At 36.8% G+C, this 21,803-nt stretch overlaps 4 protein-coding genes across 4 annotated transcripts; all 4 read right to left on the bottom strand.

The window, feature by feature from the left end:
• Positions 1 to 2,246: 2,246 nt before the first annotated feature.
• On the bottom strand, positions 2,247 to 3,821 carry LOC120011965 (AT-hook motif nuclear-localized protein 20-like). Its single transcript, XM_038863168.1, has one exon. It carries the CDS (start codon positions 3,368 to 3,370, stop codon positions 2,534 to 2,536), a length of 837 nt encoding a protein of 278 aa, XP_038719096.1. The 5' UTR covers positions 3,371 to 3,821; the 3' UTR covers positions 2,247 to 2,533.
• A 4,476-nt stretch (positions 3,822 to 8,297) lies between these two features.
• Positions 8,298 to 11,361, bottom strand: LOC120013585 (bet1-like SNARE 1-2). The gene is made up of 6 exons (XM_038865438.1): positions 11,333 to 11,361; positions 10,382 to 10,532; positions 9,595 to 9,651; positions 9,452 to 9,511; positions 9,245 to 9,330; positions 8,298 to 8,661 (listed from the first exon to the last, which is right to left on the bottom strand). The coding sequence occupies exons 1-6, from the start codon at positions 11,344 to 11,346 to the stop codon at positions 8,634 to 8,636; spliced, it is 396 nt and encodes a 131-aa protein (XP_038721366.1). The 5' UTR covers positions 11,347 to 11,361; the 3' UTR covers positions 8,298 to 8,633.
• A 1,928-nt stretch (positions 11,362 to 13,289) lies between these two features.
• Positions 13,290 to 15,731, bottom strand: LOC120013923 (protein PSK SIMULATOR 1-like). Its single transcript, XM_038865907.1, has 2 exons — positions 15,512 to 15,731; positions 13,290 to 15,412 (listed from the first exon to the last, which is right to left on the bottom strand). The coding sequence occupies exon 2, from the start codon at positions 15,329 to 15,331 to the stop codon at positions 13,514 to 13,516; it is 1,818 nt and encodes a 605-aa protein (XP_038721835.1). The 5' UTR covers positions 15,332 to 15,412; positions 15,512 to 15,731; the 3' UTR covers positions 13,290 to 13,513.
• A 5,026-nt stretch (positions 15,732 to 20,757) lies between these two features.
• On the bottom strand, positions 20,758 to 21,352 carry LOC120013525 (uncharacterized protein At4g14450, chloroplastic-like). Its single transcript, XM_038865359.1, has one exon. The coding sequence runs from the start codon at positions 21,220 to 21,222 to the stop codon at positions 20,947 to 20,949; it is 276 nt and encodes a 91-aa protein (XP_038721287.1). The 5' UTR covers positions 21,223 to 21,352; the 3' UTR covers positions 20,758 to 20,946.
• Positions 21,353 to 21,803: the final 451 nt, after the last annotated feature.

The following is a 21,803-nucleotide window of genomic DNA, read 5'->3' as shown; positions in this document are numbered from 1 at the left end:
ACTATGCATGGCCGGCATTTGTACAGAGTACATACCCACTCGATGTCCTCATTTGCTTGCGAGAGGCTCAAGTGTGGACGCCCGTGAGTTATAAAACTATGGTCGTCTCTCCCAAAACTAGATGATGGTAATTTGAGTATTCATTTTCTCAAACTAAATATGTTATGGGTTTGAGTGAGGGAATCGAGCTTATTTTCTTGAAATTAAATTAGAGGAAAAGGTAAGAATGTTCGTAGAGGTATCTCAAAGTAGACAATACCATTAGATGCAAAGAAGGCATCCACATGTAGTGATTAATTTGCAGTAATCTATATATATATATATATATATATATATATATATATATATTATATTCAGTCTTATATCTTATAAAAGTTGTTCCAAATTTAGTGTGCCATGCATGTTGATCTAATCTGTAGTCTAGTCTTCTACTCTTCCCAAATTATAGTTTTTTTTGGCAACCTGTTTTATCTATGGAATATAATTGAGTAATTGAGTAGTCAAATGTATAGATTAATTCATGGATCACATGGTTCTCTAAATTAATGTATAATAAAAAAATTCAGACACCCACTAACAATAGATTAATCTTTGGGCTCCAGTTTATTAATATATGTTATCTTCTAACTTTGATGTTTTCATGTCGCCATGGAAGTTCACTGTATGGAAAACATATATAAATCATATGAATGCAATAATTGAAACACGCCAAAGATTTACTATATATATATTATAACAAAATATATAGTTTTCAATTGTAGAAGCATGCAACTCATGGCATACATAATTATATGGTTTTTGAATGCATGTCAAACATTCATCAAATGTAATTGTTCCAAAAGATATGCATTTAATTAGTACACTATATATTGGAAAACTAAAAGGGTGAAAAGAAACGATTTTTTAATAGAACTTAATTATATGAATAACTATTATTGATTGTCGTCCGGGATGTCCGGCGACAACCGATTTTAGTGTTTGTGGTTTCCTATTTTTCTTGTTTTAGTGTTTATGTTTTCCTGTTTTTCTTTTTCAGTCATGTGTTATTTGTAGTCTATCTTTATGGTGACTCAAGTGTTTACAGGTCTGAATTATAACTCAATTTGTTGGATAAATAAATACAATCAGGTCTATTTGATCTTTTAAAAAAAAAAAAACTATTGGTTTGGATTTAGCAATGCAAAATTAATCTTCGTCTATAGTACTGATATATGGAATTTTGTTGTATTTGCTTGAGATTCCCAAAAATTGTTGCTCATTCCAATCGAGATTGTGTGCTATTCATTTGAGATTTGAATTCCATGATATGTCAATTTAAAATTTCCCTCATTAATACTTGATATTTGAATTGTAAGGGAGTTGCATAGAATTTAAATTGCATGGACGGGCAATACATATATATTATAAAAAAACTTGTATTAAATTACAACTCGAGCCTAATCCCAACATTGGAGTATTGAAAAAACTTATATAAACAAAATATCTAAAATAAGCACCATAATTCCAACAATAATTCCAACAATACTGATCAATGTATATATATATATATATCGAACAAGCTCAAGGAAATTTCTAAAACTATATTTTATTTTCATTTAGTGCGAGTCAGAGCTTGTATGTACACACTTCGTTACAAATTTTGGCTTTAAGATTTACAGAATTATGGATATACTCCACTTTGCTCATCATGGAAAATTAGGTTATTAGAGTTTTTTTTTAAAACCAGAACTTTATTAATGAAAAAGAATTAAACTAGGAAAGACCAAGAACCTCGTAGCAACCCCACATACAACCAAGAAAATCTCTCTATCCAATCCAGAAGAAGCCAACAACAACACGACCCCAGCCTGACCAAACAACAAAAGAAAGAAGCAGATCTTCAACAAAGCAGCGGCTGAATGAAAAATAATTAGCCAAAGAAAAGAAACCAACCACAATGAAACCAGAACCCAAAAACTTAAAACAAAAAAAAAAGATAAACAAAGACAATCAACTCTACTCTCAGAACATAACCACGAAATTAGTAAAATTCTAAGAACCCCACCACCAACAAACACTATCTAAAATTGAGCTATATATACAAGAAGATCAATGTGAGCTCGGCTCCATCATTTCACATACATTTGTAATTACTTCCAGTGATTGATATATGATTTTATAGTATCTTATTTCATAAATAACAAAAATTAATTGATCACTAGAAGAACCATTATTAATAACAACTAGATCAGTGATTGGGAAGAACATTATAAAAAAGGAGGACAGAATTCATATTTTTATTGCAAACACAGAGCTAGAAAAGCAAACCCAAAAAAGAAAAAAACAATATACACTGTCCATATCCAATTCATCCTTCGGAACCCTATCACATCTCGGATCTGATAAAATAGGATGAATTGAGACGATTTTTTAAAAATACGTAATCATCTTGAATATACTACTACTGAACACCATGAGAAAGCCATGGAGATGATATACATATATATCTTCTCTACCTTGTTTGGAATCAATCTTACCTTGCAATACAGCACCACTAGTAAGGCGGCCTCACATGAGGTGCCCAACCAAACGCATCATGCCCTAACTGTCCACCATTAGGCATCAAATTCGGCGGCAGATTAAACATTGGCAGCTGTGACGACGACGGATCAGGCAATCCACTCGATTGTCCACCGCCACCTGCCATCATTGGCGGCGGCGGTGAACCATTACTCCCTCCACTTTTGATCCGATCACCTCCATCTTCATCATCATCCTCGAGAGGCAATCTCTCGTAGGTGGCATTTGTGAATGTCGCCGCAATGATCATTACTGGTCCAGCCGCCACTAATGCCCCTACAACACTACCTCCAACCACTTGCCCTTGCCCGCCGGCTAAGTACACTGTTAGTCCGGTTGCGCCGGGTGGGGAGGGTCCGGGTAGGAATGTTCCTGTTAGCGAGAGAATTTCGAGCCTACCGTGAAGTGCCACGACAGAAGTTGGTGCCGCGGGCTGTCTTAGCGTGACGTTAGCTACCGTTCCACTTCCGCTGAGCACGCAAACGCCTCTCTGACGCCTTCTAGCGAATTGGGCAATGCTCTCAGCCACGTCAGCTCCTCCTGCTATCTCTATGACGTGGCTGCGGAACGCGTTTGGGCTGTCACGGGTCACGAAGATGGGTGGTTTTGGCTTGTTTTTGGATCCGGGAGGACGGCCTCTGGGCCTACGGGAACCGATTTCTACCGCGCCCTCTCTAGGCTCGTCGCTAGTGTCCCGATCTTCGTCGTCGACGGCGCCACTTCTTTTGCTGTTGTGGTGGTGGTTGATTGAGATTTCCAGGTTGTTGTCTTTGTTGTTAAGGTTAGGTGGATTGGCTGCCGGGTGATCCATACCCTGCAGACCCACCTGACCCGTCCACCAGTGATTTGCCAGGTTTGCAAATCTTGATTCCAACACAAGAAATACTAACTCAAATTTAACCTCCTTGTTCCTGCAGATGACGATGATGAACGAACAGAACAGCTGTGATGTCTTTGTTTTCTTCACTGGAAGTTTTGAGATCAGAAAAGTCGTCAAAAGTAATAACTCGGTAAGAAACAAGGCTGCAAATAGCTAAGCCAAGCTAGGTCTCTTACTGTACCACTAGAAGGGAAGAGAGAGAGAAGAGAAAAGGAAAGAATTAGATGCAATATTGCTCATGGAATCAAGTATAAAGGAACAGAGAAAAGTTAGAGAATGCTTCCTCAATTGGTAATTTGATCAAAGAGATCACTAACCACAGATGGAGGAGAGAGAGAGAGAGAGTGAAGATTTTAAACATAAATTAGGACCAACTGTAGGTAGAGCAAGGAAGCAACGGATTGTTCTTGTCGTTGTAGTGCATAGTGTTTTTTTTTTGGTGCTTCACTTTCAACGTCATGTGTGATGTATGTTTTTTGTTTGTATATATGATAAAAAATGTTAGGGAGTCCAGTAAATGAGATCATCGTTATTCCAGTAATCAATTTTGACAATTGATTGATGTAAGTATAAGGGTCTACAAACTTGATGCACATCAATCAAGGGACATAATTGATTATCGAGATGACTGAGATCCCAATCACTTCTGTATATTGTATGCATGCATAATTATATATCGTATATGTTTACGTATCATGTTTTGACTCAATTTACCATTTCGTTAGGTGATAAATTTTTGTATGCATGTCTGTCTAAGTTTAAATTAATGTTCGAATGTTCAAAGATAAGATTGTATGGTATCATTCTGATTAAAAGAATTTATAGTAAGAAAAGGATAGCGCTGCTGTTTTTTTTAGAGGAGGATGTGTTTGGAAATTAGGGTTTTTTTGGTGGGGGTCGCCAGCAGCTGGGGCAGGTGGCGAGCACGTCGTTTTCTCGTGGCCCAACATTTCAAAGTCAAGAATGGACCGATATGAGTGTAAGTGCATGTACGTAGTCTCGCACCCACACCGCACGGACACCACCATCTTGGAGACTTGTTGGGTTCTCTTCTTTCCCCTACAATTTTTGGACGGCAAAAAATAAAAAAAATAAATAATAAATTAAATTAATGTGTTGGTGTATTGAAGAATTGGGGTATTAAAAAAATAATGTTTAATCGAATAATTGATGGAAGAAGAGATAGTGACGTGTACTCCACGACAAGAATAAGAGCCAGTGAATTGCAGCAAAAAGAAAAGCTAACATGGATTTGCTATTCAGCTTCCCCCACCGCACAAGTTTTCTATTTAATTATTTTTATTCCCTTGATCCACTTTTTTTCTTAATATAATGATATAATATGGAGTCTACATTTGATTAATGGGGAGTTAGTGGATTCTCTTTCAAATTAATGCTGACAAATTCTTTTGCTAATTCAAATCACTATCTTAAAGTGGTTCATTAGTGCCAACACTAGTTGGAAAGGAGAATATATTTGGATTTTCTTGGTCTCATTAACATGGTCATGAGAATAAGCTTCTCTTTTTTTTATTTAGAATAACGCTTGAGACCTTCAAAAATTAACATTCAAAAGACCTCCATTTAATATGGAGTGTTGGATGTGAAGTGGGTCCTATATGTGTATTTTTAATCAATGATTATTTTAATGCATCATAGATTTTGAGGACTTTTGGCATCATATTTTGAGCATCTCTAATCCTTTTATTTATTGCTTTATGAGATCAATATTTAAAAAATAAAATAAAAGATAAGTATTAATAATTTTGAATCTAATATTGTATTTTACTCCTACTATGTTGAATAATAAAACCCAATTCATTACAAAAAATATGAAAAATCTAAATGGTTCTAAATCATTAGATACAAAGTGTGTAACATTTTTTTTTTGAAATCTAATAGTTGAATAGATGAATCAAGGTCAAAATCTTACATATTACTCTATTTGTTATTCTTTGGGATTTTTTTAAAAATTATTTTATATTTTAAGGAAAATGAAAGGGTGCTATTATTTTACAAGAGCCTAGTGCCCCCATGGTGATGGGGGATTTTATGTTGGAGGATGGGAGGATTAGGATAGCGGGGCGGGGTGGGGGGATTATTTTATAATTAGGAGACTCAATAATTATAACCAATTGTGGGGTCCATTGATTTGCGACTTTAATTTTTAGTCTTGGAATGCTGCACCCCAAGTTGCTAATTAATAATTATTTTCTATTAAGATTTGTTTAGCCATCACACGTGATATCACGTGAAGATGGTCCTACATGTTGTTTTACACCCCCTTTGTTTTTTTTTTTGTTTTAAATCCTTTCGGTGTTTACTAGAATAATGACTTGCTAGGGTTCCAAATTCGGAAATTTTATAACTATTAGATTGGCAAAGAAGAATTAGATAATAATATGATGTTTGAAATAACTTTTAAGTATAGTACAAATCTTTTTGACATTTTTAGGATGACAAGACTTGGCTCAATCACATTGTCATAGAAAGATGTTACAATGTTGTGTTGGTAGTTGTGAATCAACACAACATGTTTTGTACACCATGATTATATATCAATCACTTAATGGCCACAAAATTTGTGGGTTCATCTTTATAAGTTGTGAGGTTATAAAGATGTTGGGCCATTGATATGATCTTATGGCAAATCGCAAGTAGTATAATGCACTAGTAGGGTGGACCTAGGATTAGAATTGTTGGGGGTAAATAAGTGGTGGAGGTCCGTGGCAGTGAAAATTATTAGGAATTTGATTAAACGCTTATGTTTCAATATATGTAACTAGATAATTATTGAATCATTCATCTCCCATCCGATTTTACAATTGATACTTCACAATTTTCATAACTGAAAATGTTTTTCTATAGTTACAGATGCGACAGGTAGAGTTAACGCTAGTGTCATAAGTATGTATATTACAAGCGGATAACCAAATCATTTATTGTTGCAAGCATCTTCTTTGCAAGATCAACAATCCCATTAACACTTGCAAATGTATCATTTTTACGTATATTAATATATATGGGGTTTGTTGCACTTCTAGATTCTACTTGGATCAGATATTTAATTGAGTGACCCACTTCATATAATAGTATTTGACATATATGCTGCTGGTGAAAAATAATTTAAAGGATAAATCCAAGGAAAATTAAGGGGAATCTAGAATAATATATCTAGCTATTTAACTTGTACTAATCTTTAAAAAATTTGTGTGAATTGAATTATCTTACTTCTGGAACATGATACCATCTTAGTGCTCCTAAAATTTTGGAAGTCTTAGAAACTAAAAAAAAAAAAAAAAGGTGTTGAATTTGCACTTTTGTTTAATATAATACTATAAATTTATAGAATTTTCTTTTGGATCTTCACCTTGAGTTCAATAATACTCCAAGGTTGGTGGGAATTGGCAAGAACGTCACGTTATGTAAGTTAGAATATTAATTAATTAATTCATGTGTGTATATAATATCAAACAAGAATATAAATTAAATTCTTTATTTATTTACTGCTTGGGCTTATTCCATGAAAATTTGTGAGCAGAAGAGAAAGTTGAGATCCTTTTCTTATGAATTATGATGAAAGGTAAAAAGTAGTGATTGGGTCAAAGCAACTCCCCACTTGAAGTAGCAACAAAGGATGGGGGATGGGTCATGGCACATAATAATGCAATGCAAGACCCCAAATAGACAAGAAATAAGAAACCTTAAAGAGGATAATGTAGAGGAAAGTCCAGATCGTGAACTAATAATTAATGCTAAGAACGACAAAAGAACGGGAAAAAAGAAAGAAGACATTTCTCTTCATCTCAAGTTAGGTCAAGTGCCCAGAAAAACGGCTAAAGGAAAGCAAGAAAGATAAAACCCAGCTAGCTTAATTTGGTTCTTAGTTGAGATTGGCTGCAGCTTGAGATAAGGGTTGAGACACTTTTGGAGCTGTAGAGTGCAAAGTCGCATTCTTATTAGAATGGAGTTGATATTTGCTTATAAATCACTCGATTATGTGATATTTTTAGTGTAAAAACTTCCTCGTATTTATGGGTTGGGTTATGTCAGATCAAACAAGTGGATTGTAGAGATCAAGAGGCCGCATTCAACTGGACTGAGATTTTTGTTCACATAACATGTTATAAAATCTACCACAAACACTATAAACCAATACTTTTTGCTTGGGCTTGAGCCTAGAAAAAACTTGGTTGAAGATTGGAGATTGAACCCTCTCACACAACTCAATATTGTTCTCTTTGAGCTCCGGTTCATTGTCGATACATCGGTTTACCTCAAGATTTTGTTAGCTCTACGGCACAAACCTTGGTTGTGTTAGAGAGAGTCGATATTTACTTACAAATCATTCGGTTGGGTTGTCGTAAATTTTTAATCTTGACACTTGATAGGAGAGAGGGATTAGGAAGTCAAACCTGGTCATTAGTCTTGTGGATTTTGATTAGTTGGCATCTGTTCTTGGCCTTGGTACCTTAGACCAGAATGTGGGATTCTATTGCTCCTCTAGATTTTCTTTCGATCCGGCAAATATGGGCACTCTAATATGGACCAATAATCAAATACGGCCAGTCTAATAGATGTAATGATAAGTGGGGAAGTCCTCTTTCTTTTTTTCTCACAAAGCAGGGAAGGAACAAGGAAGCAGTGAAGCACTCCTAGTGACTGCATAACAGAACTATTTGCCACCAAAAAGCAGGACTCATCTCGCAATCAAGGGAATTGCCAATCATGATGCAACTCCACTTTCCCTGCCTTGTTTTAAACTTTTGATTCTTCCAGTGCCAAGATAAGATAAAAGGTAAACAATTCCTACGCAACAAGGTTCAAGGTTCCTGCTGTACTGCATTATTCAAGTATATTTTCAAATGATAGGGGGGGATATGTTTCTTCTCAATTGCTTCTCAGCTACTGTACAGAAGTACAATACAAGCAAACAGGGGGACCAAAAGATGGTGGAAACATTCTTTAACTGAGCACCACAATTAAGTCACCCATTGAAATTGACAATGCTTAAACACGAAACAAAAGCCTGGGATCCCCAATTACATTGGGGATCATCTTACATGAGTATGCAATGGAACCATGAGCTGTTTTGCGGGCTTTTTTTTAACAGAATTCGAGAACAAGATTGAATCTCTTTAGTCTCCTTCCGGCAACTAAATGCAGCCTCCAGAATACGTTTTTATAATTCCACTTAAGTGCTCATGAAATATTTAAGGAACCTGCAAACAAAAAGGTTAATCAGCATTGACAGCGCACATTATTTTTTGTAATGGTAAAGAGATAATACAGCACACATTATTATGGAAGGTTTAATTTATCATGCATTAAAAAATTTAATAGTAGTACTCCTCAGTCATGCCTTTCAAATGGCTGCATGGAAAATAATAAAAAAGACAACTGTACAAGCCCAAGAAACTTCACAACATCTATTCACTTAACATTACATCTATATATAGATTTTCATAGCCAGAAATCAGACAACAAAGACATGCTTTCTTTACCAACCATTCAATGCATAATTGTAACTCCCAGAAATTCGGAAAACATCTCGACTAGTTGACAAGAAAGACCATACTGAGCTTTTAGTGACAAGGTAGATTGGTATAAATATACTGGAACACAATTTAATTGGACTTGTTCCACAGTTATCTACTTATTGAACACCAGAATACCCTTTTGATGATACTCCTCACAAGTCACAAGGAGAAATTTTGAAAACTGATGATGCCAATTGATCGTACTCATAAACATACAGAAACTATATTACAAATTAAAGGCAAAATAAACAGCTCAGTCATTTACCTGATGAGCCAATATATCATCAGGAAAGACAACACAAAATATCCCACAAGTTTGCACATTCTACGGTTTGATTTCTTCTCAAATACCTTCAAAACAAGAGTCTTACCAAGTTAAGTTCAGCCATTCTATGAGAACTAATAAAGAAAATCGGGATAAGCATTTGGGGGGGGGGGGGGGGATACTAGACTGAAATCCAGTTTTAAGTACCATCTTGAATCGATCCATTGTTCCGGACATTATACCCCTTGATGAATCCATGTTGCTTCCCTGATTTCACACCAATAATCATTTAGAACAAAGAACAAAAAAAGTTCCAGGAATCATCAATTTAACAAACGCAAGGTGCATACCATTTTTTCAAGTAAACGATTATGGCTCTCCACCTCTTCGTGTATATCACCTGTTAACTGTCACTAATTGAAACGCATATCAAGAGTTGCTTAACCAATAGAACACTTATTTATAAAACATTGAACTTCAAGGCAATTCATTTCTCTAATCATCTTCTAAATTCCACAAGTCATATGAACATATATATGCATTTACATTTTTTTGAGCACCAATTTAATTCTCCATACTGTCAATATTTCTGAGAATACATGCAAGAGTATGCAACTATGCATGCATAGACACATATACGCAGCAATTTCATCAAAAATTGCACAGGAAGGCCATGAACCTATTTTTACTTGTGTGTGAGCTTAAGTAGAGGAAGCAAATGTGTAGAATTGGATTCATGTGGACAAAGAAGAAATGCTTCTCTCCAATCCACAGGGCCCAACACACCCAGCTGTTACGTACAACCATAACTAATAGAATATAGGGTAGAAAAACTAAGGACCTTTCGGGTATGATTATTCCAAAATTTGGCAAGGCAGTGATCCAAGGGTCCCTAACCGGAAAATGCAACCTCAAACACAAGCCAAATACAATAATAGTATCCGGTAGACGCAAAGCTTACACTTGAGGAGTGAATAGATAGGAATTTTCAAGCCTAGTACCAGAAATGTTGGTGTACTAGAAAATTATTTAAACATTGAAACTCAGAATGCATTTCAATTCATCATAAGATGGATCCAAAAATTAATGACCTGATTAACTAGCTACTAAACAAGTTAATTGTCACATGAAACTTACTCTTTTAAGAAAAAGAACTCTGTCTTGCAAACTATCCACAGCCTTGTCGTTATCATGTTCACTAATATCATGGGAGTATGAGGAAGATGTCCTGAGACCACCTTCCTCGAGATCTTCATCAAAGAGAGAAGCTTTGGAAGCACGATGCTCCCTGCATTAAGAAGTATGGAGCATATTAAATAAAACAAATACAAAGAAAGCTACCTATCAGACCATCATAGCTAGGAAGCAAACTCCCGCAAAATAAATAAATTGTCACAGTAGAGGTCTAATGACTACACTAATTTTGGTAGTAATTTACACGAAAGGAAGTTATAGACATTAGCAGCTAGAAGGCACCAAAAATTGGAACAAAGGCTGTAACCTCTAACAACCACAATTTTTGTCATAGAACAATCATACCGTAGTAACTGTACTTAATAAGAGGCCCGCCAAAATCCAAATTTCCGCCCCCTACCCACTGCCATCCAAGACAAAATAACAACAAAGGCGCTGATGAAGCGTGGTGAAAACAATATTCGAAAGTCAAATCCCGACTACTACACAAAATATCTACATTGTAAATTTCATATCACTTCTATGGAACTTATCTGCATTCCAATCTACTTGTCATGCACAAGTCATAACGGAGAGGTATCAATAATGAGCGCTTAAATCGAATACAAAACAACATTCAAAGAGCCAAAGGGGAACTGAAAATGCCGGCATGCAGCAAGTACCATCCAAACAAAATGCAAAGCTTCAACCAGTAGACAAATCAAGCAAACACTAAAACTTAAAATTAATAAACCTAGAAGCCAATATAACGCAACGCAACGATAAACAGATCTCCATGACCCAACGAAGTGATTACCAAGCAAACAATCTATGAAGTATACGGATATTCTAAATCGAACACATATGATCAAGAGTGAATAAAAAATAGGAAAATGCGATTGATAATCGACGAACCTTCTGTAGCTCATCGCTTCGGTCTCCGATTGTTCACCGAGACTACAGAGGAAATGAGCTTGACGCGGTTTTTGAATTCCGATTTGGGGCTAAAGAAAATCCAATATTAACAGACTTGGCTAGTGAGACAAGACAATGTGGCCATATCTGATTGGCCCGTGACGTAACAGTCTCACGTTTCTATGGGAAAGCCCATAGCCCTTAAGTAAATAAATGGGTTGGGCCAGTAAAGCACGTTTGCGAATGACACTACTTCTAGTAGGCCCATTGACAGCAACAAAGTAATTTGTACCGGGCCGAGGAGGATAACCCATAATTGATCCTCAAGGTGGCTGGCACTGCTGTATTTTCTTTTTCCTCCAATTATAGCTTATTTTTCTTCAACAATACCTTATCCTGGGAGTAACTTTACAAAACTCATCTTTATATTGATTTATCCTTACAATTGAAGTGATTTTTGAAATAAAAGTTAGAAGACTATATCCACGTCGGATTGATATAACTCAAACCGGGTGATATATAAATAAAGTCCTAGCGTCTCTCATACAAATGACGAGATTTCGGGGCCTAAGAACCAATAACGACAGTTCATGTAAAATAAATATGTGCGGACCCATGGCCCAGAGCGAAGTAAACATCACCATGAGAAGGGAACAAAAAAAAAGAACAATTTTTTCGTCAACTGATCATGTATTCGAAGGAGGATTCAGGCTCACAAATATTTCACTTGTCTGCTACCACCATCAAGCAACTGGGTCCTGAGTCCGACACTAAATAAGCAACCTAAATTTGGTAGAAATCAGAATCTGGTTTGGGTCCTGCAAGCAATGTCTGAAGTTACTGAATGTGCACAAGAGAGGCCTCTTGACCTCGTTCCATCAATTTAATGGCATCCAACCACATCGTGAGGTCAAAGGGAGCTCGTTTATTACACCATCAATGCCCTCTTCTACCCCCTGTTTAATACCACATGATACATTTCGTGTTGGATTGGATTGTATCCATTGATATTCACAAGGCTAAAAGGATCCTCTTCTTGCTGCTCTTCTGTAATGGTACAAGGTAATTACTGCCAAGATTGATATTGTGTATGAAGCCAATAAATCACACAAAAAAAAACATAACCAAAACCACAGAATGGTAACAAAGGGCCCCCCAATAACCCCTCAGTCAAGGTGGTTAAGGCATATATACTCGAATTGGGAGGTACCCAAGTCCGAGCCCCCACTCCCGCTTAACTACCAAGAAAAAAAGATTCAACTGTCTTCAATGCAGCAATTTCTTGTTATGCAGCAGAGACCATTGTCAAGTGTATGCATTCTAATAATAACAATAGAGTAAGATAAAAGAAAGATCAAAATATAAGAGTCATCCTCCCAGGATGAATTTTTTTTGCAGAAACGGTGAACCCCATTCAAAAAGTACACAAGGAAAAGATCTGACAGCACTATGCGATAGTTTGATGGTATCTCCTGATGTTCATAAACAGACAGTTTCGAAGGAGGAATATTCATGACAAAGAAATATGAACTTCAAGAGCACTCAGTAATATTACTTCTGAAAACAAATGCACGGGGCAGTTGTCTTTTCAGAAATACCATCCTTTTGAATTTGCAGGGAAATCTCAAATCAATTAATTCTTGAGACTCCACACATAATCCTGTTCTGTAGATTTTCAATTTCTTCCCCACTCTGGCATGATTTGATGCATAACAAGCAAGTCAATGTATACGCATGAGCATATAAACCATGAACATTCTACTTATAACACCAGTTTGAAGCAGTACATGCATAATCCACCATCGACAGCCATTAGAAAGTAAATGAACTTATTTATCATCAGTTTCAGCCACTAAAAGAACAAAACATCACACTAGTCATGGCAATGAAATAGTAACTCAGAAAAAATGCTTCAAAGTTAAAACTTCTATAAATTGTATAGAAAGGCATGTATACATTCTACAGATATGCTGCTTCTTCATTAATAAACGTCACTATGTACGTCAAAAAATTCTCCATACCTGACAGTGAAGTAAATTAATCAAATCCAGCATCCAACAACAAAGCAATTCAGCAAAGCTTATTCACATTTTGCCGAATCATAAATGTCTTCTCATGTATATCAAGAGACAGGTAACTGTTTCTACAGCCTGCTTCAGCCATCCAAATTTGATAATATAACTAATTGAGATAAGAAGCCCTGTCTTGAGACTGCCATTCCATACAATCATCAAAATCAATACTACTTGTACAGTCTAACAGTGCATTTTGCTGCTGTTCATAGCGACATATATAATTCAAACCAACAAGAAGTTCACAAATAGCTGCTTCTGTCTTCCCCCTATCAGCAAAATACAAAGTCTGAAGCAGAAGAACATTTGTCCTCTTAACAATTTGTTGCTGCTCAAAATTACGCTCACTTTGCCACCTGATCATGTTATGTGCTAATGGGGCAAGCCACCACAATCTCTTATCCAACGTCTCTTTCCAATCAAGAGCAAGCGGAGCATCATATATCGCGAAATTCTTGAAATAGGCCTTGAGATTAGTCCTCAGAGTCTTTCTTAAGCTAGTCGGTAACATCTGATACAAATCATCTCTAGCATCCTCACCTACTAAGTGAGGGTAGCGTAGTAGCTTCTCTATGACAATTATAACATTTGCGTAATGCAAGGCTAGGGCAGAGCCTCCCACGGTAGAAGGCGGAGCATAAACTGTCAACCTACTATTTGGACCAAAGCATGTGCTACTTAGCACATTGTTCTTTGCTTGCTTTGGATATGCATTGAAAGAAACCCCAAGTTTGGTTGGACTAAAACAATCAGCATGATTAGGATGCTCACTTCTGAAACCACCATTAGTAACACCACTGCAACGCGAAATTTGGCTATTTCGGTCCTCACCCTCACGATCAACATTGTCAGCATCATCAAACCTTGAAACCGAACTACTCAAACTAAGGCAATCCATAATTAGCCTCCCCGGACTAGTCCCACATGGAAAATTATAATCTTCATGTTGAAAAAATGCAGTTTCTCCTCTTTGTAAACCAACGTGAGACTTTAAAATTTTCCCCTTTCTCACCACCGCCGGTCTCTCAATTGAACCCAATTGACAACCACTATTGCTTCTGCTAAGAATTCGTCTCAGTGGCCCGGAAACCACTTGCACCTGTGTGCACTCACCAATTTCACCCGATACAGGTCCATAATCATTCTTCATTGGAGAGGAACCCCCTTCGAGAAGGCGAGTCCTCAAAGCAGAATCCCCAAATACCGCACAAATCTTGGCAAAAATAGTACATACCGTCCTCGCCAACAACTCCACAACCTTATCGTAAGTCTGAGACCAAATAGAAATCTCCTTGAGATGCCTCACGTCCTGCTTCTGCCAAATCAATTTCTGCTCAAACGCCTTGCGACTCTCTTCATGCTGATTCTGTTGGAATTTCTTCACTGCCTGCTCCAGCTCGTTCAACACCTCCAGCTCACTGTACAAATCCCCGGTGGCGCTCACATACCTCTCCATCTTCCTCATCATACCCTCCATATCCTTCACCAAAAACCCCAATTCCTTCACATCAATTACTCCACTCATTATGTCCCCATAAACATGCTCGAACCCTTGCAAAGCAGGTTCAGTGCACTTCTTCCCCAATCTAGAAACAACACCAGCAACCCTGTTCAGGTCGTCGAGCTTCTCCGCCAAAGCAAGCTCGAGAAGGAAGTTTTCATCCGAAGAAACCAAGTTCTTAACTCCCTGGGAGTTAAAGATTTCGGACTTGAGCTTCGAGATCTCGGAATCGGACAGGGATTTGAATAGCAGCACCGTCTTAGACATAACGTTGGCAACCTCAAATGAGAGAATACCAACAATCTCCTTCTCTTTGGCTTCTGGTTTTCTCCGGTTCCTTCTCTTGTAAGGTTCAAGAAGGAGCGCGTGTTTGAGGTTGGAACTCACCTGGTTACCCATTTTCAGCAACCAAGGTTCTGCAACCATTGCTGCTTGCTTTCGCGTCTATTAAGTGTTCGTGGAAATGACCCAGAGCTCAATTAGAGTATCATATTCAAATCTTCACATCTAAAACGAAAGGGAAACAGGACGGAAGCAGTAGCTGATGGTCAACTTACCCAGTTAAGAAAAAGTACTGACACAAGAGTAAAAGAAAGAAAAAGGTACCACAGGGAGTGGTGGTCTCAGGGTGCGCAAACATCATCAAGCCGTCACTGCAGTGCTGGCGGGAGACGAAGCACGAGCAGCAGAGGCTTGCGTGGATCTGTTGAGAGAAGGAGAGGAAGCGTGAGTGGAGGGAAAATGAAGAGACTGGAGAATGAGAATCTCCGGTTTGAGTGAGGGACTTTTGTAGGAGCTGGGATTAGTGGAGCTGGTTTCCTTTTGTCCATTTTGAAGAACTGTATTTCAAAAGTAGACATGGGTTTCTCTACCAGGATCACTATTGCCATTCGTTCCTTGCTATTTTACCGAAATCTCCCTTTCTGGTGAAAATATTAAATATGTTACTTTTAATTTTTTTTAAAGAATGAATTTCATTACTCAAAAACGAGATTACAAATAAAAGTAAGTAGAGTATAAATGGAGGGAGAATCGACTCTAACATTAGTGAGAGTCTGAGACTGATTCGATCGAGTGCCTAAATCATAGGCAGGGCATCAACCACTCTATTATACACCCGAGAGGTTGATTTGACTGAAATTTCCAAGGTCAACATGAGAAAATTCAACCACCAAAAGTTTCGAAAGCAATGCAGCTAACAAAAAAGTTGATTTGAAATTAATCCTCTCATGTACATTTACATGGAGTGTACAAAATATACTCTACTTATAATTAGTTCATCCATCTAGAAGAAAGTGTGACAAAATTATTTGTGGGGATCTAGCTCAAGTTTTTGAGGTCCAAAATTTCTGCCCTCAAAAGCATTCACACAAATCAATTTGTGCAAAGTGCTCAAGTCAAAGGATCACATGTATATTATCACTCATTGAAGCAATCAATAATCAATCTCATAATGGATCATCAAAGTCATCATGTTAGTAAACTAAAAATGCCTTTATCATGTTTGATACAAGATTTCCATCCATTTCTTTAAATTTAGAGGAATGTTGGTTGTAAGATTAGAGGAATCAATGTTCGTGGGATAACCTTAGATTTTCCAAAGTTCGGGGGATTTTGGTGCATACCTGCTCCTCTTATAAGTAATTAAGTTACAACTTCTCCATCTACATACCAGCTCTTGACAATAACCTAACACACTAAACCCATTTATATGTCACATATATATATATATATGTATGTGTGTATATGTGCCAGCTTTGCATTATTTTTTCTCAAGGTGTGTACCAACAGGAAAAAGAGCTCGTATAATTAATGTGCATCATTGGTGTCCTCAGTGGCGGATCTATGTGTCTTGAATTATGTGGCGGATTTATGTGTGTATTGAAAGGGCTCAAGCCCCAAATTTCTATGAACAATCATATTTTAGCGTGAGAGCCAAACACTCAAAAGGGAACCCGCTTCAACGTTCAAAATAAATCCATTTCATATAGATTTAGTCTTAAAATCCCAATTCATAATCCCTCCCAATACAAGATATTTATTTATTTTTTGTTACTTTTCAATAAATAGTCTTAAAAACAAATTTGAGGTGTCGCTCACTCGCTCCCAAACTCCCGTCAATAATTCGTCTCATTATATAAATTTTTTGTTCCGTCACAAAACAAACCCCGTCTATTTATTTTCTAGATACGTCCAAAAAAAAAGAAAAAATCTAGGAGTTAAACAAAAGTGTGGGCCAATTAGATAGATGATTAGAGGTCCACATGGAAGCGTGCCATACCAAAAAGTGCATCGGGACACTTGACATAGTGACAAAAAGAAGAATGCAAGACAAAACTAAAACTTTGAATTAAACAATGAGTTTGGTAGTCCTGTTCTGTGACACTTCAGGAGTCATTACCACAAAACCTGCGCTCAAAATTTTGATAAGAAGTAATTTCTTATTTTTGTTTCTCTCAAACCCAGTAACTAGGCCAAGGCCCAAATCACTAAATCTAAGAAAATATCTATTTAAAGGTGAATTTAGTTATATATACCACTCGGTAGACTTGTGTCCCACTGATATTAGATTTTATCTCTTAACATATACACCATATATGTCCACGATTTTCCTCAACTTCCTAACGTACTGAAATTAAGGTTGTAATTGAGTATAGTCTAGTCAAATTATGGCCTTTTGGAGTTTGACTCGAACTCTAAAGTGAGAGTTTGAGCTCGAGCTCGTCTGGGACCATACATCTGAGTTCAAACTCGATTCGATGTAGAGTTTGATAAATTATTGATAATACCATTGATACATACAATCAATTATATTGTCATGAAAATGATCAAACCTAATATGTATTTGTGTTTGTTATGATTATTGCAAGGGATTAGGAACATATATACACACGTCATAGTGAAGATAACTTTTATATTTTTTTGTGCAAATCACCCTCTAAACCCTATCCACCATTGAAAAGGAAAAGTGTGTAGTTTTAATAGTAGTTGCAATGTGGCATAGATAAATAGAGGAGAGATTGATGCTTACAATGCATAATGCATGTAAGTTTGTGCGTATAGAGTAGATGACCTTTCATGGATGAAAGATAAATAGGTAAGACTTGCGTCTCGTTCATTGTCGGCCTCACCAAATGACCTCTTTTTCCTGACATAAATATTGGAAAGGTCACTTTCGCCAAGTGTAGATGGTTGGCGCTGATTTTTTTGACTTTCGTGTTATAATATATATAAATGATGTGAAATATCTCAATTCAATAGGTTAATTTATCGAGTTAAATGACAAAGTAATTAATATTGACATGGTATCAAAACGGGAGGTATTGAGTTCAAACCTTAAGTGAGGGTCTTGTGTGACTACCTCTAGTTTCCAGTATTGGGCCTCGTTTATTGTAGGCATGTTGGGCCGTCAGATTATCCACGTGAGGAGAGAGAGTATACGAGTGTTAGAATATATAAATGATGTGAAATGTCACAGTCCAACATTTCAATTACGAATATGCTACAAAAATGAAATTACCAATTTTGTCAATGACTTCTCTAGTAATCAAATCAATCTTGTTTCTACTATTTGGTGTTGGTGGGGAGGGTCTTTTTCGTGAAACGAGAACTATAGCGATCGAGATTTTAATTTTCATAATTGGGCTTGTTTGGGAATGCTGTGAGATGCTGTGAGGTGTGGTGTGGTGCTGTGAGTTATAAAATTGTGGTGCTGTGAGGTGAGTTGAAACGCAAAAAGCTGTTTGGCACATAACTTTTAAAACTGTGGTGCGGTGCGGTGTGGTGCGTTTGACGTATCAAAATTACATTTATATTAGATGACTAATAATATTAATATAAAATCACTCAAGGTTTACCTTGTACATTAATCTAAAATACAATAATTGACCTAATTTGATTACGTAGGACAAGTCAACATATATTGTAAGTGTTTGGGAGTGTGGTGAGGTGTGGTGAGGTGCTGTGAGGTAAAAAGCTGTGGTGCTGTGAGGTGAGTTAGAACGCAAAAGCTGTTTGGCGTGTCACAAAAAACTGTGGTGCTGTGAGGTGTGTTGCAACTGAACACAGTTACAACACACTGCCAAACACATACAATGTTGTGAGCTAATCTTGACAACTCGGACATCAAATTGGGCCGAAACATATGGGCTTAGTTGCTTACTTTATTTTTGCATTGGCCATTATTAGCCTGTAAAGTTAGGTCATAGGTGTTGCATTTGGGCTTTGTGGACTCAAATGAATTTAAACGGTAGCCTTCTTCGATTTCTTTTCTCGGATCCGACAGACTAAGCTCACTCTCATCAAGCCCGTACAATAACTCACAAATCGCACGTCTCTCTCTCCAGAGGATTTAACTATGGGTTAAAGTAATATATATTGGCCCCACTAAAAATATAAAATATAAAATATAGAAGTTCATCCATCCTAAAAGTTTAACAGCTTTTAGGAGGGTCCTTGTTTACAAAATATTTACATATCTAAACCCTAATCTGAATTGGATTTCGGACATACTTAATTGACCATAGTCGGATTGGTCTAAATCCAGATAAATAAATAAGAACAAAAATATAATCCTGATTAAGGTCTGAATAAGTAAATCAAACAATATTTATATTTTTGAACCAAGATCCGGTTTTAAATCAAATATTTTTTTTTGTGTTTGTACCCAAATGTTCAAACTTTGTTTAATTTGGATCAGAAAGAATTTAGCCACCCCTACACTACATGTAAGTTTCCAGAAAAATCTCATGAATATTGATTATTGAAGATGCATGGCCAAATTGTCAAAACTTGAGGTCTTGTTATTCGTACGATGCTATTTAGTTATTGTCTTCTTGTGAAGAGAATATTCAACCTTTTTATTTCGTCTTTGTTTGTTGAGATATTTTGTAGCCAACAAATAATTAGACCATCTGGGGACCCAGATTTAATGGAGATAAGTACCCTTGGACTTTAGACTTAGAGATTCTCAGGCTAATATAATATTTATAGTCTCTCATAAAAAAACTAGTTGAAATTTTATCTGGCTCTAGAAGTTTTCTCAGTCTTTTTTTATTGGTGAGGCCAAGACTTTTTTTTTTTTTTTTTTTGTTGCTTTGAAGACTTGAACTGATGAGGACATTGATATTAATCAATACTAAGGAAATTAATACCAATTTTATTCTAAAAAAAATTAGACACTTTCAATGATGTGCATTGCAGGCGTTCACTGAATTCTTTGGCGTAAACAAGTGTCTCAAAATATCATTAGAAGCAACGTCCTTGTAACTACGCGTTATACTCTGTCCAACTTATATTTTTTATCATCTTGAAGACTTTGGACGTTGCCTTTTCCATCTTTCTTATTTATTTGAATGAGAGTATGTCCATTCAAGTGGGATCGGTGCAACTTTTCTTCTTTCCAAACGTACGCATCATTTTTCTTGTTGATTTCGTCATATCAAACTTCTTTAGCTCCATTAACCGTTCATGATTCATCATCAACTTCTACCTAGGGTGGGGTAAATAAATTAGTTAGTTACTATAGTTACGTACATGTCTGTGTTTAGTTCTCGATTTGATGAGTAAAGTCTTATTTTGGTCAAAATTTTCCGAATCATGGTCACTCAAAAGACTCTTAGAGTCTGTCTGGTATGTTCGGTTTTCTATGTATTTTCTGTTTTTATTTTTTGGAAAATAGAAAACTATCTCGAAAATATGATTGGTTGAAAAATTTTAAACATAAGTGACTAAGGTTAAAAGGGAAATATCTCACCTCACGATATGGGGATATTTTGCTCAAAGCCGATAATATTAATTTGTCCAAATCGTATAGGTGAACCAATGACGACAAATTAAGAAGAACATAGCCGTGAGGGTAATTAACTCAAAATTGATAATATTAGTTTGTAATATATTTGGACAGCGTTTTTCAAACGGAGAATGAGAGATTCATACACTACTACCAGGTCTTGTTCTGTCTGTGTCTTTATTTTCTTTTTCCTTTTTTTGGAGATCTAAGCACTACTTTATGCCTCTACAAATCAATTCTACTATATATACTATACAGGCACAAAGGCCTGCCTTAACTGAGCCTGCTCGCAGAAAAACGGAGCCGCCGGATGCTGCCACTTTTTGAACACCACCGGCTTCTCCCTCCCCATGCGCTGCTGCGGCTCCTTCTGACGCGGTGGATCTGCCATCTGTTCCACCGCCTTCGGTGAAGTAGCAATCGGCGACAGAAGCGGAATCGCCACGTTCCAATCTGGCGCCCGGTTTACCTGCAGCAACGCCGGCCTCCGCTGGCTCCTGGAGCTGTTTCTCTGTGAATCGGCCATCGAAGAAGACTGATTGGAAACTCTGATGCTTCGTCAAGAGAAGATTATAGTGTTTGATTTGAGAAAGAGAGAGAAAGATAAGAGAGAGACTTGTAGCGAACAGAAATGGAGGAGTGTTGGGGTTGAAAATTGAAATACAGATGGGTGTATATATAGGTGGCCTGTGGCGTCCACGTTGGGAGGGCGTTAGGGTCCAGAAAGAGTCAAAAGTGAACGAGTCGTATGTGTTTGATGAATACCCGCCACTGATCTGGGATTCTCATCACTCGTTAGTGTTGTCAGTTGTCACACACGGCTTGGCTTTATCTTTTTTAATTTTTTTTTATTTTCTTCTTTATTTATTTTTTTAATTAAATCACTCTTTCATTTACTTTTAAAAAACCCATAAATAAAAAGTTTAAAATAATAATGGCCAAATTATTCACTATTTAACTCAATGGATTGTTTTATGGCTTTTGTGTAGTTACCCAAATCTATCATTAGACTACACTCTGGATAGATTCAACTATTATGCCTTGTGTTAATTTGAATGGCTTCTCTTCGGTTGATGGTGGAAGCCTAATTGTACGTATCACATGTCA

The sequence above is a fragment of the Tripterygium wilfordii genome, chromosome 13 (assembly GCF_013401445.1).
Source record: "Tripterygium wilfordii isolate XIE 37 chromosome 13, ASM1340144v1, whole genome shotgun sequence".
Classification (NCBI taxonomy): domain Eukaryota; kingdom Viridiplantae; phylum Streptophyta; class Magnoliopsida; order Celastrales; family Celastraceae; genus Tripterygium; species Tripterygium wilfordii.
This window is presented reverse-complemented; position numbering and strand designations above follow the sequence as displayed.

Excerpts from the sequence above, each read along its gene's own strand:
- LOC120013923 (XM_038865907.1), bottom strand. The coding sequence starts at position 15,331 with ATGGTTGCAGAACCTTGGTTGCTGAAAATGGGTAACCAGGTGAGTTCC.
- LOC120011965 (XM_038863168.1), bottom strand. The coding sequence starts at position 3,370 with ATGGATCACCCGGCAGCCAATCCACCTAACCTTAACAACAAAGACAAC.
- LOC120013585 (XM_038865438.1), bottom strand. Across the intron at positions 9,652-10,381 it reads GAGTTCTTTTTCTTAAAAGA|TTAACAGGTGATATACACGA; the intron begins GTAAGTTTCATG and ends AATTAGTGACAG. Across the intron at positions 9,512-9,594 it reads ATCGTTTACTTGAAAAAATG|GGAAGCAACATGGATTCATC; the intron begins GTATGCACCTTG and ends GTGTGAAATCAG.
- LOC120013525 (XM_038865359.1), bottom strand. The coding sequence starts at position 21,222 with ATGGCCGATTCACAGAGAAACAGCTCCAGGAGCCAGCGGAGGCCGGCG.